This window comes from Sceloporus occidentalis, unplaced genomic scaffold, assembly GCF_023333645.1.
Source record: "Sceloporus occidentalis isolate IW3139 unplaced genomic scaffold, rSceOcc1.0.p SCAF_221, whole genome shotgun sequence".
Taxonomy (NCBI): Eukaryota; Metazoa; Chordata; class Lepidosauria; order Squamata; family Phrynosomatidae; genus Sceloporus; species Sceloporus occidentalis.
The window spans coordinates 147,485-164,833 of record NW_028317201.1 but is presented as its reverse complement, the minus strand read 5'-3'; the positions used below and the strand labels follow the sequence as shown (position 1 = coordinate 164,833).

At 45.2% G+C, this 17,349-nt stretch overlaps 1 protein-coding gene across 1 annotated transcript; it reads right to left on the bottom strand.

Annotated features, from left to right (window-relative positions):
* Positions 1-780: 780 nt before the first annotated feature.
* Positions 781-12,465, bottom strand: LOC149277008 (beta-catenin-like protein 1). Its single transcript, XM_089503137.1, has 16 exons — positions 12,436-12,465; positions 6,772-6,936; positions 6,193-6,299; positions 5,918-6,057; positions 5,539-5,636; positions 5,339-5,432; positions 4,455-4,546; positions 4,208-4,280; positions 3,718-3,776; positions 3,140-3,288; positions 2,710-2,891; positions 2,411-2,508; positions 2,195-2,275; positions 1,919-2,056; positions 1,089-1,161; positions 781-869 (listed from the first exon to the last, which is right to left on the bottom strand). The coding sequence occupies exons 1-16, from the start codon at positions 12,463-12,465 to the stop codon at positions 781-783; spliced, it is 1,668 nt and encodes a 555-aa protein (XP_089359263.1).
* Between the last annotated feature and the right edge of the window lie 4,884 nt (positions 12,466-17,349).

Here is a 17,349-nt window from a genome sequence, read left to right as displayed (position 1 = left end):
AATGCTTTATTTGCAGACTCAGGGGTCTGAAGGACGCAGATGTGACCTCTGTTAGAAGTGTTGAGCCGGACAACTGCGGGAAATAGCCACGCTCTGTATTCTAAAAATACTGTGTAAAAATGATTTTATTTATAACCCTGGTTACATTATTTACACATTGCTACCTAAAATACGATACCTAAAATGCGATCCGGTTTACGTGTACTTTATTATATTACGCAGCGTGGATAACCACAATTTCAGCTTTTTAATCGGTTTCCACAAAAATATTTTTTAAGCTTCCCTTTATTGATCCGCGGGTGATACGTATTCACATCTGTACTTTTAATTCAGTCGTTTCTATGGTTTGAAGGCGACTTGAGACGGCACCAAAGGTCTGAAATATTTGCCAAAAAATAAAAGAACACAACTAGACTTCGTATGAACTTTATATAAAAAAAAAAAAAAATACCCATACAAGAGGTCCGGAATAAAGATGTTTTTTAAGTGACCACAAATATGCAAACACATGGAAAACAAATTATATACAAAGCAGTCTTATGGCGTACTACCCATTATATCGGCCACACAATGGCTTCCTGGTGGAGTACGCAGTATATCCCTCACGTGATGGTCTTACGGTGCATTAGGTGTAGGAAGCATTGTTATATCCATTCCGTGTTGGCTTTACGGTGGAACATTATGTTGATCTGTAATTTCACAGTCTTATGGCGCAGTGCCATGTGCCGTACACAGCAGGGTCGCGCTGCGATGCTATGAACTTGTGTTTGGGGGATAACTCTACAAGGTCTCCATCAACTCCAGGATCCGCTTCTGCTCGCTCTCCCGGAACTCTGTATTCTTTCCGTCGCCGATACTCTCAGAATATTCTGCAAAGAGAGGTGGAGAGGTTATTAGCGACGAACGCACCAAGGCGGAGAGGACCTTCAATCCCCATAACTCCACCAACTGTACTCCACCATCCACACCTTACGAGATCAGTAGTATGCTTCATATAACCACTGCTAGTGATGTCTCCGGCCACGGGCCAATATAAAAGGCACGAAGGACCTTGTACAGTTCTTTAAACACTTGTGCAGAGCACTCACCTTTGAGAACGTGCCTCAGAATCTTGATAGAGCTGCCTCTCATACTTAAAATTTGCATCACTCGTTGACGGACCTGGAAAGAGTAATAAAGCAAATGAGAATTTGCCTTTCTGGGCATTCAGACAGGAGAGCCGACAACCGGCGTCGTAGATGAACATATGAAGAATAATCATAAATGAACCGGAGTTTTTATATAATTGGTTTTCATTTTGACTATCAGTTTGTGAATAGACAGTTCTTTCTATATATACCCCAAAGAGAATACCATTGGACTCCGGGGCTGCTTGGGTGTTTAGCAGACAAATGTAACACGAACATACAGAGTAATTCTAAAGAAAGCAACCTGCAGATCGGGGCACGGGTGATTCCTGGAGTAAAATAGAGAACCGATCTCTCATTATACGATCCGACATGTAATTTATGGTGCAAAATGCTGCTATAGCAACAGCAACCCAGACGTGAATAGCTGTGTTAAAGATTCAAACGGCGAGCACACAGCAAACACTAGAATATCCAAGAGAGGTTGCATAGTTATATTATAACATACATATCTGTTTAATTGGTAAGCTGGCAGATAGATATATTATATTAAGAAATAGTTACTCCCATAAGGGACAGAAAAGGCATTATACACAGGATCAGCATCAGAAACTGTGGTTTACCTGAAATATAGAATAATAATAATAAATAAAAATAATTAAAATGACCAAAGAAAGGACTGACGTCCTAAGGGAGTGAGCGGCGCCGGTTATACACAGTTCATTCTGAGCATCCCACCAAAGACAGCGCATTGGTACCGAGGCGCGCACGCATGGGCTTGCTGTAGTTACCTGCGGTACGCTTGCGTTGCAAAGCTCCGCTATGATATAGCACAGCAGCTGCAGCAAGAAAAGTCCAGCGTCGAGTCTACGGAGGTAGAACTCCTCTTCGAGATCATCATCCAAAATCTCACCACGTTTCACCATATCCTGAGGGGGAGAGGCAGGGCGAGAGAGAAGAGGATACACAGAATGAGGTCGGTAGGACTAGGGTGGCTTCCGAGCGAAGGAGTGAGTATTATACTGCTACGCAAGAATAGAGCAAGGAATGACCCCACCAATACTCACATGTTTCTCTCCCTCTATTCTCTTGTCGGCTGCCCGCACAGCATCCAGATACTTGAAGTAAAGCTCCATGAGACGGTCCACCTTGGGGAGAGAAGGAATCCATCAGGAACCAAAACAGAAGTACATGAAGTCGGAGAGCATGAAAGACATGTGGATGAAAGTATCGGGGATAAGCACGTTTTTGGAAGTCAGAAGAGCAGGGGTCCGGACGCTCACCTTCTCACTGTCGTTCTCTGTGAACTTGTTGATAAGACGTGTTCTCTGCTGTCCCCTCAGATTCCGCAGTAGAGAGGCCAGGATGGAGCAGACGTGCTCTGTTAAGATGGGGACAAAGCATCCATTTACAGATAGATTTTAACTAATAAAAGAAATACACGCTAAGATGAAAAAAACCTTAAAGAATAGAGACTCAATGAAATTACGTCCTAAAAACATGTGGTTCCGGGCTCCACTCGCACATGAACGGCTGGTATCACCAACTATGCTTCATGTTTCATTGTCAGATCCTTCCTTACCCTCGTGCTCCTTCTCAGAGACACCGGACTTCTTCATCTTTTTGGGGGATTTCATGAAAAGCGGGAAGATCGTCCGCAGGCCAAGGATGTCCACAAATTTGTGGCAGTTATCGGTCCCCTCGGGGCCAATCATGGCATGATCTAGTACCTTGAGGGCACTGCAGCGAGACATCTTCTTTTCTCTGCAAAGGCATAGAAGTAGAATGGGAATCGATCACAGCCTGTAACTCAAACATATATGTGGCGCAAACGCTGTGGCCTAGCCTCCCCACTGTACTATATGAAGTTCTTCTATCCCTTAAGGCAAACTTCAAAGACTCATGCAACCTGTGTTGATCTTCCACCGACACAATGGAGCCAGTTACCTTGTAATTCCACCCTGACCACACAACACCCACCATGACGTTAAACCGTTGTCACCAACACTAACCTCAGCATTAAATTCATGAGCTGCAAGCCTTCTCCTTTTAAGAACCGTTCCCGGTTGCTGCTGAGCATCAGACACGAGCACAGGGCATCAAACAGATTTTCCATCATCTCCTGCTCCTCTGCCGTGCTGGGATCATGGCGCTTAAACACCTATATAAGAAGGGATCTATGTCATTTTTGGCTGCTGGTACCCCCCCCCCCCCAGCCACCAGAGGTTACAGCATAAGGCGCAAATGATTAGTACACGATAAAGGCGGACATTTAATTGCAATCACAGGCTAACTGGTTGGCAAATTATTCTTCTGAGACTCTCGAGCCAAGTCTAAATCAGAGATACTGTGACGGTAAATGGAAAGAAGCAAGTAGTAGGAGGTTTAATTTTCAGGAGATCCTCAGAATGTCGAAGGTGGGGACATTGAAGCTAAAGTAATAATGAGTTTTTTGGGAAGGGGTGGAGTAGCTAGAGAGTTGGGGGTAAAGTTAATGACATGGGTAAGTAAGCATTAACATTGCTGAGACAGCAGTCTGCCACGGCGCTCGGAGGGACGCCAGGGTCTGAACGGGCAGGGAGGCACTCACCGATAACTGCTGAAGCAGCACATCTATTCCGTCTCGTTCTCCGAGGAGTTCCCGAGTGTCTGAGAGAGAGGGAGATAATGTCAGAGCTGAAGAATAGATCTATCAGCAGGGAGAATCAATAAAGGGTGACAGGGGAGAGGTGCAAGGTGCTACATGAGACAGAAAAGGGGAGGTGGAGAGAACAGAAGAACAAGACAGAAAAGGATGGGAGAGTAATTGAGAGAGAAGCTCAGGAAGATGGGAGAGAGGAGAAAGAATAATTACAGTGAAACCAAAAAAAAAGAACGAAAGGAAGACAGCAGTAAAAATCCGACGAGAGAAAGTGAAAGGAGTTTAGAAAGAAGGATTTATTGATAACAAAAGGGAGGTCAGTAAAGGTTCTGTAGCTAAGGATTTAAAGGCTAGGAGCAAGAAATACAGAACATTAAATGAAAAACAAAAGCAGACTATAGGAAATCAATACGTAGAGAAAATATAAAGTAAAGATCACCATCATTGTTCTGTAGAAGGATGGCCAGGATCTCACTGCAGTACAACTTGTTGGCATCAAACGGCATTTTAGCCTGTAGAAGACAGAATCAAAGTTAAAGAAAAATTATTAAAATAATTAGCGTTCCGCAGACCCTCAGAAATATCTCCATACGGGAGCTATGGGGTTAACAGGGATAGGAGGCCTGAGGAAGTCCCAAGGAAGACAATGCAGACAGGTGAGGTCAGAATGGACACAGATTACGCACCTTCAACCTCTTAAGAAGCCACTGGAGGAGACCTTGCTGAGCAGCCTCGGAACATATCTCAGGACGAAATTCAGTCATGTTCTCAATGATCGCTGGACGAGAAAGGAGAATTGTGACTTAATGGTGGGGCTAAGGGGCAATGACCCCACGAACAATCATTAAAAAACAGCCTACCATAAAGTGTCTTACTTACATTGCACATAATGTCACGAGAGTAAAGAAAAATACGTTTGTCCCCCTAAGTAGAGGGGACATGGACGGGCAGAAGCCATTAGTTTAGGGTAAGCTTCACAGTTGGCATGGAGCTACACCTACCATAATGCCCAGCCACCAAGATAGATATATCCTGCTAGTCAACCATGAAAACAGAGGGTCCGCCACAGCTGGAGAGATGCCTGTTTGGCTCCCCTGCATTAAATAAAAAAGTCTAAGCTTTGGTCTGGTGGGTCACTAGTGAAACCGCTGCCATCAAGGCTTTTAGCAGCACTAAAATCGTGTAATAAATCTACCTAATGGAAGTTAAAGATGCTTTCCCCACGTTAGGCACATGTTCAGTTATTACAAGTAAACTTCTTACTTAAATCTTTAAAACACAGTTACACGGGTGCGTTTGGTGTATAGCACTGGACAATGTAGGATTTGGGACATCCACTTTCACCCCTTTTCCCACCACGGAAGCTCTGAATATTGGTTTGCTCTCTCTATGTTCTAAGGAACATGTAAACACGAGCATTTAAAACTCAGGGGTTTACTGGTAAATTATTACAAGCCAGGCCCAGACAGGTAGGAACTTTCTTTAAAACTTATCCTATGGAGGAGACGGAAAGGGGGCTTCGATCAAATGTTCTGGCGGAGGGAAGAGAGTAAGGAATACAGGATCATACCCAAAGTATTGTGTACACCATCTGCTTCTTCCTTAACAGACTCATCCAGACGCTCCAGATTCTGCACCAAGAGTGCTACAATCTGTCCCTCGACCTGCGAGCACAAAGAGTTTAGGCAGAGGTCATTCAATGGGAACTATCATAAATTTAATCCCAACTAAATTGTGTGGGAGAAGTGGGAGTAATCCTGACATACTTACCAAGGCATCTATAAGGACCTGGGCTCCCTCCTCACTCTCATGCAACGTATCTATATCTGTGAGTTCCTGCAGCAGATCAACCACAGCTATACATACATGTGGCACGCTAAGGAAAAAATACTATGTCTAAAGTCATTTGGTTCCTACGGATACCATTAGATCCTTTACACAGCAACATATCGCGTGTGTCCAGCAAGTAGGTCAACTTTGTCATAAGCATACGGGGAACATACATGGCTTATATGTGCACATGGACGCAAGACAACAACTGGGCTGCCCTCATCAATCTGTCAATGACTGCAGACCGGTCTGCCCAGCCTACCCAGCAGCAGCTTCTCTAATCAATCCCATGCATATCTGTCTTTAGCGTTAAGGATATCAGTATTTTCATGCCCCAGGAGGCCCAGAAGTGACTGCACAGCGTTGAGCTCCACCAGCAGGTGGTATAGGTCAGGTATGGTGGCGATCACGTGCATCTCCTGTATGATGTCATTCAGGTCCAGCTCGGACTCCATGAACCTGAAAAATAAAGGAAAGGCCGGTTAGAGGAGCGCTAAGACATAACTGTTTAGGCGGGGTAGAGAGACGTTCGGTTTGGGACGGGATAGCAGGTAAGTTAAATGACAATATTCAAATATTCATTGCTGTGCTCACTTCTCGGGGTTGTCAGGGAATTTGATCCGCAGTTCCTGGTTCTTGTAGGATCTCTTCTCAAATGTGAGGATCATCCTTTTCACTGCGCCTTCATCCAGGGGCTCCACCTGAGCAAAGAACAGAGCATATAAACCATCTGTGACAGCGCACCAAATGTACGACCAGGCCAACAAATAATAATTCAAGCCCCGTAGACAGCAAACGTTCACTTTCCCTACTGTTTGAAAGCAACAGAAATAATAAAGCCATCTTCATGCGGGTCTTATCTGCAGATACAGGCATGGGGTCAATATTTAATGTTAAAATGTTACATCCATGGCGCCTAACCATCTAAGATGTACGTATGTAACGTCGATGCATTTCTTGGATTCTTGTTCACTTGGAATCATTTTATGTAAATCTATTTCTTCAATAAAATAACATTTAAGTGGAAAAAACCCCATGTACTTTACCAGCGGACATCGCCCCGCAGCCTCTGCATTAATGTCTAAAGCCCTTCCCGGCAATAGATGGAGGAAAGGAGTTAAGAACAGTCATTTTACCACAAGTGACTAATTAACAATTTCCTTAGTCTTTCACCTCCTCATCATCTTCATCGCCATCTACAGCCGCATCGTCCAGCGCTACTTTTTCCTCTTTTTCCTCGCGGCGCCAGTTTCTGCTCCCTCCTCGTTCCTTCTTTGGCCTTTCCACTTTCACCTCTTCTGGGTCATCATCGCGCCCTCGTTTCGTCCCTCTGTCTGGCTACACGACAATAAAAGTTCAGATTATTAAAAATACCTTGAACATTATTAAAATCCAACAAGCTTCTCCGTACAATCATAACGATGATCATAACCATTTGCCTCTAAACACTACGCCTTATGTAGTCGGAGGAAAAAGTGAAAGGAACGCGGTCTTAATTTACCGAAAAAAAAAAAAAAAAAGACCTCAAGCTGAGAAGGCTAGAACGAGTAACGCAACATGGAATCAGTTCTTCAACACAACGGGGGAAAAAGGTCTCAAATTGTGACATAAAGAGGCCATCAAGAAACTTTTCATTGGCCCGATTGGCGTTTCTGATTTTCCGACAGTTGGGTTCCAAACAAAGCTGGTTGCAGACCGTTTCAAGCCGTGCCGGCGCCAACTGCGTATCTGGATCATTCTTTGAGGCTGGACTTCAATGCACATCAAATTTGCAGAAGCAGGAATAGGTTGACGGGATTTGCATGCTGCTCTAGTCACAGAGAACACGGATAGTGGCCCCATCACCCGGCATAAACACATCCGCGCCGGGGGGTTAATAGTCCCCGTTCCGCTAAAGGTGGGTGTTCTGGCTGCTTACGGAGTCAGCGAAAATGATATTAAAAGTCCACGGACATCAGTAACTGGGTCACACGCAGCGGGCTTGTTAGCTAACGTAACAGGATAACAAAGTGAAATGAAAGATTTATCAGATTTAACATTTTTGATTTAAATATGTATTAAGTAGGGATGTCTAATACAACATAATCTGCGGGTTTTGTTCTGAAAGGAAATAAATTAAACGCGGCTCACAGCCGGGAAGGCTAAGATCCACAGGCTCATTGAAACGGACCTTTCAACGGAATACCAAGTACGAGGATATCTGGGGCGGCTGCCCTTTAATAGCAACAAGGGGAGGGTTCACAAGTTTGGGGTCACCGTGGAAAACAAGGTCATTTCTAGCTGTAACAATTACAATTCTAACGATCAATTAAGCTTTTAAACTTAAACTTGGATTAGTGAACCCAACGTGCCATTGGAACACAGGAGTGATGGGTGTGATAAAGGAGTGATGGGTGTGATAAAGGGCCATTGGAACACAGGAGTGATGGGTGTGATAAAGGAGTGATGGGTGTGATAAAGGGCCATTGGAACACAGAAGTGATGGGTGTGATAAAGGAGTGATGGGTGTGATAAAGGAGTGATGGGTGTGATAAAGGAGTGATGGGTGTGATAAAGGGCCATTGGAACACAGGAGTGATGGGTGTGATAAAGGGCCATTGGAACACAGAAGTGATGGGTGTGATAAAGGAGTGATGGGTGTGATAAAGGGCCATTGGAACACAGGAGTGATGGGAGTGATAAAGGGCCATTGGAACACAGGAGTGATGGGAGTGATAAAGGGCCTATGCGTACAGAGATTCCAATAAAAATCAGCCGTTTCCAGCTACAATAGTCATTTACAACATTAACCCCGTCTGCGCTGGATTTCTGTCCATTTCATGTTATTTTTATGGACAAAATGTGCTTTTCTTTAAAAAACAAAGACCCAAAATGTTTAAACTGTAGCATATATTTATAAATTAATATATATATATATAACCATTCATAAAAAAGGCACTGTTTGTTTAATCGCGGCAGCTTTCTAGATCACCAGTTGCCGCCAGTCACACAGACACCATGAGACTTCGACAAATGCGTTCCTACTGCCAGCTTGAGAAATGGCAACGCAGCGACGATCGGATCAGCGGATGACTGAACCGTCAGATTGTCTTCCAACCGCAGCATCCATATTTTAAAGCATTCGGGGAAACAGGCAGCTGCCGTATCCCGCTCGACGGGCGCCGCTGGCGGTTTGCTGGCAAACTTTCTGATCGTACTCCATGTCTTCCGTATACAGCACCCTACCCTACGCGCTGAAACATTAAAAAAAACACACAATCCTGCTATAAAAAGACATTGGCGTACATTTAAAGAGACAATCCAGAGATCTGAGACGCCCCTTTATATTTTCATGGTTGTCACGAGGGGGATTCTGCGGACCCCCCCCCCCATCCATTTGCCATATAGAAGATTTAAGCAATTCATTTACATTTTCCCGGTTTCTGGTTTAATGAATGCAAATTATTTACTTAAAAACGTATTTAATATGTTATTATGTATTTATTGTTCGCAAGGTTTCTTCATCTCTCGCTTCTTTCGTGGGATATATAATAGCGGGTACGGGTTCCCTCTGAAATTCTTAATAAAACTTAATAACATTTCGTAAAAAAGATAAGCAATTAAGGATGAGGCATGGGCTTGCAGAACGAGGCAGTACCCTGCTCGGGATGCGAAGGGCAATTTGGTGATTAATAATTCATGCCCCATGTTAGCCGCTCACTAATCTCGCCCTGCCAGCTTACTCCAGCGATCGGAAGAACCGCTGGGATTTCGTGAGTAAGAGGATACCTTCTGTCCGCTCGTCGCCCTCAGAGGCCGTTTATGGGGTTTAATTAAAAAGTTATTAATTACAGCGTATGGAGAGTTCAATTTTATGTTCCAAAGGCAGATGTCAGGAATATGCAATATGTCACTTTTCATGCAGGACCTCAGCTCGCTTGACCTCCCTATAGGTCAGGGGTGTCCAACCTGCGGCCCTCCAGCTGCTGCAGGACTACATCTCCCATACCCCTCAGCTCCTTAGCTGAAAAAGCATTATGGGAGATGTAGTCCTGCAACAGCTGGAGGGCTGCATGTTGGACACCACTGCTATAGGCTACAGGGATCATCACACGGAAACATCATGCAGGGTACAGGGAGGCTGACACATTAAATTTAATGGAATAAATGGCATGACTGATGCTTTTAGTTTGTTTATGAGGCGGGCGCTCTTTATCTTAATTTATCCAATCGGTTCTAGTTTTGTCAGACCCTTTGAAAGTAGGGACTGTAAGAAGCGCTGCGGGAACCGCTGGCGCTACATGAATAAAAGATCATTTGTTTGAACTGTTTCCCTGTGCCTGGAAACAGCTTTAAACACCAGTATACCCGACACGGGTCCCGGTTGTCTCTGGACCGGCCAACCGAGGAACCCAAAGCCTACTGAGCTCCGTAGATTTACACTCGTCGAGGACACGAGGCAAACGAGACCTTCGGTGAGACCTCAGGAGCTGGAGGGTGTCATCGATATACCCGAGCGGTGACCGCGTATCAGCTCAATGGCCACATCCGCCAGTTTACACCCCCTCTGATCCATAATGGTCACGTCCGGACTGTACCAATCAAGGCTGGGAAACCTAACGCTGTCTGAGAGAGGGTTAAATGCGGACGTGAAATCGTTTGTACTGCGATACAGCATCAGTCAGGCTTTAATACATGCGCAGAGATCACACGTTCGAGTTGAATTGGAATTTACATTTAAATGCGGCCTTAAGGAGCCGTCTGGTATTCCGCTTCATGTAAGCATAATGTCTGTGTGGCTTTTTAATGGAACTAATGTCTCCTGGTGGCTGAGAGCCATCTTCTTATCTCTCCAGCCACACACGATTAGTTTTTTCACCCCGCTGTACCTGATCGTGTCCCACGTCGCTGCTGGGTCCGGACCAACCGGAAGCTGCATTCATCAAAAAACACATTTACTTATTTATGTTATTCTGATTTATTTTGCAGAGTAATTCCCGGACTGATGCATAGTATTTAAAATGCTAACGTGTGTCCCGCAGCATGGGCCGAGTTCGGGCGTCTCTGTATGTTTGGGAGCGGCGTGCGGCGATACAAAGTGTCGGTGAATAGTGTCACTGGACACGCAGCGCCGTGCGACCCGGACGGGGCGGATCGGAGAGAACAGATCTGGTGCAGAGTGGTCGTTTACTCAAGTTCCTGCTGTTTGAAGCATTTGACTGGGTTGTCATGGCGATAAGACCACTTTGCACCACAGCTGCTGTTAACGATAAAAACCCGCAGTATCAAAAAAAAAATTAATGTAAACACGGATTTCTACGGGAGGGCAACCAGATGGCTTCCTTTAACTGTAGGAGCTTACAGAAAATACATCCTTCAGAGAGAGATATATATATATATATATATATATATATATATATATATATATATATATATATATGCCGGGACTTGCCATCGGGCATTTGCCTGGTGGGCCGGATTAATTTAGGGGCTGATGGAGCTGCAGCTCCAGGCTCCTACCTTAAAATAGGCCCAGTCAGGACCAGACTGACTGGGCCTATGCGGCCTCATTAACGCAGGGCACTTGCCCCTTAAGCCCGCCGCAACTGCGACCGGGTCCGCCACTCTAAGGGGCCGGGAAGCCCCCACCAGGGCCGGCCTTACGGGTGTGTGGCCGCACAGGGTTTAAGTTAAAACATCGGGGGTTTTTTTTTTTTTTTTCTTTTTTAACATCCTCCATGTTAAATAAAGTTAAAAAAAAAAAACCCCGAGAATGGGCAGAGGGGGGTTAGATAGTGAGAAATGGGGAGAGGGGATAGATAGTGAAAAGGGGGAACATAGAAGGGGCAGATAAGATGGGGAGAAGGGGTAGTGTGAATGCGTATGAGAATGAGTAAATGTGTGGATGAATTGTGTGAATGCGTATGACAATGAATGAATTCATGTGTGGATGAATTGCTTGAATGATTTGTGAGACTGCATTAATGAATGTGTTAATGATTTGTGTGAATGACTGAGTAAATGCAAAGATGGTACATGAAGGGTGGGCTTTAACAATAAATAAATAAATAAAAATGGGCTGCTCTGGCTTAAATGCCCGGGCCTGTATGTATATATATATATATATATATATATATATATATATACATATATATACACACACACAGATACATATATATATATATATATACATACATACATACACACACACACACAGATATAGGACCGTCACTCGTGTCGTGACGTGACTGTTATGCCTTTTTATTTGCATAATTTATACATTTTTGGTACGACTGACGGACTCCAATAAATATATATATATATTTTTTTTAATTATTGCACTTTTTGGGCACGTTGCGTCTCCTTGCTCCTGCGCATGTTACGTATACACTAGAAATGAGCGCACCGTGGAATCTGTAACTTCCACAACTCACAGCCAGCCGCGCTCCTTATACCTGAGAATGTACCCCACGCATTAACATTCTGCACTGCATAGTGACCCCCGAGTGCCTATACCCTGTAACAGGCATACATTACACCGTGCTCTGCATACTATAACATGTATAATAATAATAATAATCCATTATTACATAGTTGTTACCCGGGTATTATGTGAAGGCTGCAGCAGGGCAGGTCACTATAGGCATTATAAACGCATTAAATATAACATATTGGTATATGAATGCTCAGTATAAAGGCACATGTACTATACACGGTACTGCGCATATTACTCCCGGGCATCTCCTCATTTATCTCTCCGTTACTTCCTCCCAGGTCTTTATTCTGCTTCCCCTTCCGGTTCCCGTGCTCCATTTCCGACCTGTTCCCCCGCTACCCCCTGAGGTTTACCGGCCTTACCTGATACCGTAGCAGCTCCCCGACGTCCATTCTTACCACACCGCCTCGCCGACGTACTGCAAGACACTTCCGAATCGTCGTAGCTTGCTGCAGTAAAGCGTAACGCGCCCGCCGTACTGCCGTAAAGCAATACGCTGCAAGAAAGAAAGAAAAAGAAAAACACACCAGCGCGTCCTGCCTGAAAAGCTGCAGTAAAGCGGCAGTAAAGCTGCCCCACTTAAGAATTTAACATAAATAGCATAATTCATGGGGTTTTATTTTTATTTTAATGTACACATGGTATACAGTACGTTGGAGGTTGAAAAGTGGTCTTATCTCCATAGAAACCAATGGAATGGCCCAGGCAACAGGGAGATTCCTTTGGTTGCCATGGTGATAAGTCCACTTTTCAAACTTAAATAATTTATACAGTGTTTTATAAAACACGCCGGATTACAATCCTCATCATGCTCAGGCATCATGCTATTCCGGGGGGTCCGTCTGATCCGTAACCCCTCCTCAAACCTAAAACGAGAGCTTTTTCTCATTTTCCTTTTATTCATTCATTTACGTTTTTTTCTTTTGAAATGTCGAAAGGCATGATATAGCACAACAGTCCTAACTATATCAGAACAGTCCCGACAGTTGTATTAGGGGTCGCCACGTCGGCCACTTTTTCTAGAAGTCATATACGAGTATCCGGGAAGTTTATGCCTCCGGCTACCCGGAGCCCCTCGAGCGGGATGGGGGCAGGAAGCCCCTCTAACCGGCACATGTATGTGCTACGCTACAATCTCATTGTACGGCGCTGTGGCATATGATGGCGCTATATAAAACAATAATAATATGAGGAAGATACAACCGAGTAATTGATTCCCTTTAGTTTAGACATACTGCGGGGCAGCAGAAAGAAGCGCCACAGTGGATCACCGGGTCCTAAATCTACATCTTCTGGGGCCGCACTCCCCAAGGGGTCATGTGACCCCTTCCTTCCATCACTCCCCGGCCCAACAGGCCTGCAGAAGGGCAGAGGAAGAACGGTACGGCAGATCATCGAGGACCCCGTCTCCATGTTGGCGGCTTCTGTATTGTACTGCGCCACTGCTCTGTGCTGCTCAAACATATACCGTATATAAAAGCAAAAAAAAAATCTACAAAACCACAATACATGGAAAAAAACACCATAATGGACCCAACCCCCTCGAGGAAAGGGGTGCAGATAAAGACTGGGGTACCCCGCCGACATGTCACAACAGAGAGGGACCCCCAGGTTGGACCTCCCTGAGGTCTCGGACCCTCCATGGGCTTCAGACTCTGAGCAAAGCATAATTAATTAAATGTATTAACCCGTTCCCTGCTGTTTCTATACAGAGTATCATGTCTTTTCAGGTTGTAGAACCCTCTGATACCTTCATACCCAGCAAGCATTCTGAGCTCCTAGAAAAGAGGGGGCTTCAGGGGAGGAAAAAGGGACAAGAGAGATTTGGATGTGTCTCGGCGGGTACGAGGGCCATAGGTTTTTTTTGTTGGCCGCTTAGGGGTTCTAAAAAGTAATTTTGAGAAGTTATCTGGAAAGCCCATCCGATGGATGTTTGAATATTATTGAACTGCGTTCTAGAATCTCAAGGCTTCTTTTTTTCCATCAATGTGTGTATTTCTGTCTTCGCTTTTTCTAAGCCTTGATGCAGTGGCCCCCTGCCTCGAAAGCTTTATATATTACGCTCCGGACTTAATGGACTGAACATTTACGGATTTGTCGAGACTTCTAATTATACAGCTCTTAGAGTCCATTAGGAGAGGAGGGGGAGCATGAAGATAACAATAAAGGAGGTTCAAGAGAGAGAGCGAAGAAAGAGGGGGTAAGCTGAAAAGGGGGGCTTTTTTAATGAGGCTATTATAGAGGTGGGTTTAGGGAGAAAAGACAAATGCATGGTAAAAAAAAAATAAAAAAATGCCGGTTTGGGCAAAAAAGACTCAAATGATCCAATTCGGAGCCAAGGATGGAAGGTGGGAAAAAGGAAGGAAATGGTGGGTGAGGTAAAAGAATTAACCGATTAAATTATGGCTCCAGCTGAAACTACAACTCCCATTATGGTCAGCCAGCATTGCTGCTACGCTCAGGGTCTATGCCCGGCTTTATGGGGTTATGGTGGACAAGGCTGTCTTTAAGGTCCCAAGAACTTCACGGGGGTTCCGAGGAACTCGGGGGGGGGGGACGCGATGGCCACACGTTTGGGATGTGGGAAGGTGCGATGGCGGAGGGGTATTTAGTGAAGGAAGGTTGGGGAACCTAGAGGTAGGGGACAGGGTTACGAGGAGAGGCTTGTTGGGGGAAAAGGTGAGCGAGGGATAGGAGAGAGAGAGCTTCATGGTGGAGGAGATCGGGAGAGGTGGTGGTGGGGGGTAGACTTCAAGATGTGAATTGAAGGACCTCTCTTTCATTTGCGCTGTAATTCACTTTCCCATCTCGCGTCGGCAGATCTAATTCCCATCACATAATTGTAACGAGACTGGCAATACTTGAGAAGAGAGGGCAGGAATTAAATCAGTAAGGAGAGCTTAACCCTTGCTGTTCCAAAGCGCTAGCAAACTGTTATTAACCCATCAGGCACCACAGCCAAGCTTATAGGCAATGTGGTTTATTATACGCAAAAACCAGATCACATCGGCCTATAAATTACCGCAACCAATGTTCCCTTCCTAAGTTTGCTTCCCCGTCTCCTTCTTTCTTCTACCCGGGGGAAGTGATGGATTTCCAAGCCCATAAAACGATCAGTTGTTATTGTAAAGGGAATTTTTAGGTGGAAGCTCTGGGCGGAGGTGGCATTACCTAGGGGGTTGTTCTGTGAAATGCCCCGCAGATCTGCCTGGCTCTGCGTCTTTCAGGATGAAGGCACATTTGCTTTTCTTTAAGGTTAACGTGCCAATGGCACAGACATGTCCTGGGAAGGTTCAAAGCATTTAGGGATGGAATGTATGAGTGCCCCCAGTGCCCATGCCCCCCAGCATCTCAAACACATGCATAGTAGACCTAGTGGTGCTCCCCGCCAAGAGGTGCGCAGCAGCTGCCGGGGAAGCTTTTTTTGTTCTCGCATGCTCTCTCTTTCCCTCTTCTTCTTTTCCCCTATCGCTTATCCCATGCACTTCTCTCCCTTATCTCCTATCTCTTAACCTCATTCTATATTTTCTCCCCCCTTTCCTCTTCTCGCGCTCGTTTCTCCTTCACGAGCTCAGGAGAAAAGACCACAGACAGTTGGACCTTCCTTAGAACACAACTCACAGAGCAATGCGGCCCTCACGTGAGCCTGCGCAGGTTTCTGCTCCAGCGAGCAGAGGATTAAACTGGCTGCAGTCCTGACTTCATGAATACAGATCTGTTTACCCACTTCTGTCTGTCACCGCGGGGTGTCACCTGGAGTGCTTTGTTCTATGTGCCCCCATTTAATGCGCCCGCTTTCCACTTGCACCCCCTGCTGCCACTTTGCCTTAACCTGGAGAAAGTAAACATCATAGCCAGTTTATTAACCCACAGTAACAGGTACATGTTTAAGCATTTGGTCGACATGCCCCTAAATAGACCTCACTGGTCACCCTGAATTGTTAGTTAAAGGGGTACTCGATCCTAGATCTGTTATCGTAGCCCGATCTACTGAACAAACGCCCTGACTCATTATCAGTCTGCCTACGGCAAACAATAGAATGGCTCAGTCTTAATCATCCAGGTGGACAGTTTCACTAATAAAGGTCTATGGAGGAGCGGACTTCATTAGCATTGCCGTAAAGAATCAGCTTGGTGTGGTGGTTAAGCAGGAAAAAGGCACCCAAGAAATCACATGACCGACAAATACTGTATACAGCGCTGGGGGTTATTACTGTATACAGCGCTGGGGGTTATTACTGTATACAGCGCTGGGGGTTATTACTGTATACAGCGCTGGGGGTTATTACTGTATACAGCGCTGGGGGTTATTACTGTATACAGCGCTGGGGGTTATTACTGTATACAGCGCTGGGGGTTATTACTGTATACAGCGCTGGGGGTTATATTACTGTATACAGCGCTGGGGGTTATTACTGTATACAGCGCTGGGGGTTATTACTGTATACAGCACTGGGGGTTATCACTGTATACAGCGCTGGGGGTTATATTACTGTATACAGAGCTTGGGTTGTGGACCTCCCGTTTAAGCTGAAGTCTACATCTGCTAAAGCTAGAGCTGCATTAAATAGGTACAGTCAGTATGCGCCCAGTGAAAGTGTGACAGCTCCGTCCCCCTCCCAGTCTGCTTCCCAGTAACAAGCGTTCATTAGACGCTGACAGGCAACCGGCTAAAATTCAGTGCCTTGTCCTTCTCTCCATACAGGTTTCTACATTACCTATGTACACAGCACAAGCACACTGCAGGCACGTGACACGTCTCCCAACCAGGTCCAGGGCACATGTCTACTATATGTCAGAACTGGGCAACCCGAAGACCTTGCGGTGTTCTTGAATGCCCATCACCCTTAGCCAATGTCTGCCTACAGAATACTTGACTACAATGAGTCCTAAATCTATATTCTAACCACAACTCCCATCACAACTTAAAGGGTTCTCCCGACACTTCCCGTGATGACCTGACTACAACCCCCATCACTCCTGTCTAAGAATGGCCAGCAGTAGCACCAACCTCCCTGCTCGCTGACACTGCCTTTTCTGGGTGAAGCCGGGGAAATTATTTTTCTACTCGAACAGTTTTCAATTTAGATTAGGAAAAATTTGAAACTCCACATCAAGAGGCGTCAGTAACTCGACCAGGAATATCTGACATAGAGAGGAGGGGAGAGACACACGCACAGCGGGAGGGAAAATAGACAGGTGGGAAATAGGAGGAAGCGAACAAACAGAATTAAGTAAAGATAGGATTAGGGACGGCATAAACAGATGAGGATAGT

Excerpts from the sequence above, each read along its gene's own strand:
- LOC149277008 (XM_089503137.1), bottom strand. The coding sequence starts at position 12,465 with ATGGACGTCGGGGAGCTGCTACGGTATCAG. Across the intron at positions 4,547-5,338 it reads TGGTGTACACAATACTTTGG|CGATCATTGAGAACATGACT; the intron begins GTATGATCCTGT and ends TTTCTCGTCCAG. Across the intron at positions 2,892-3,139 it reads CTCATGAATTTAATGCTGAG|AGAAAAGAAGATGTCTCGCT; the intron begins GTTAGTGTTGGT and ends ATGCCTTTGCAG.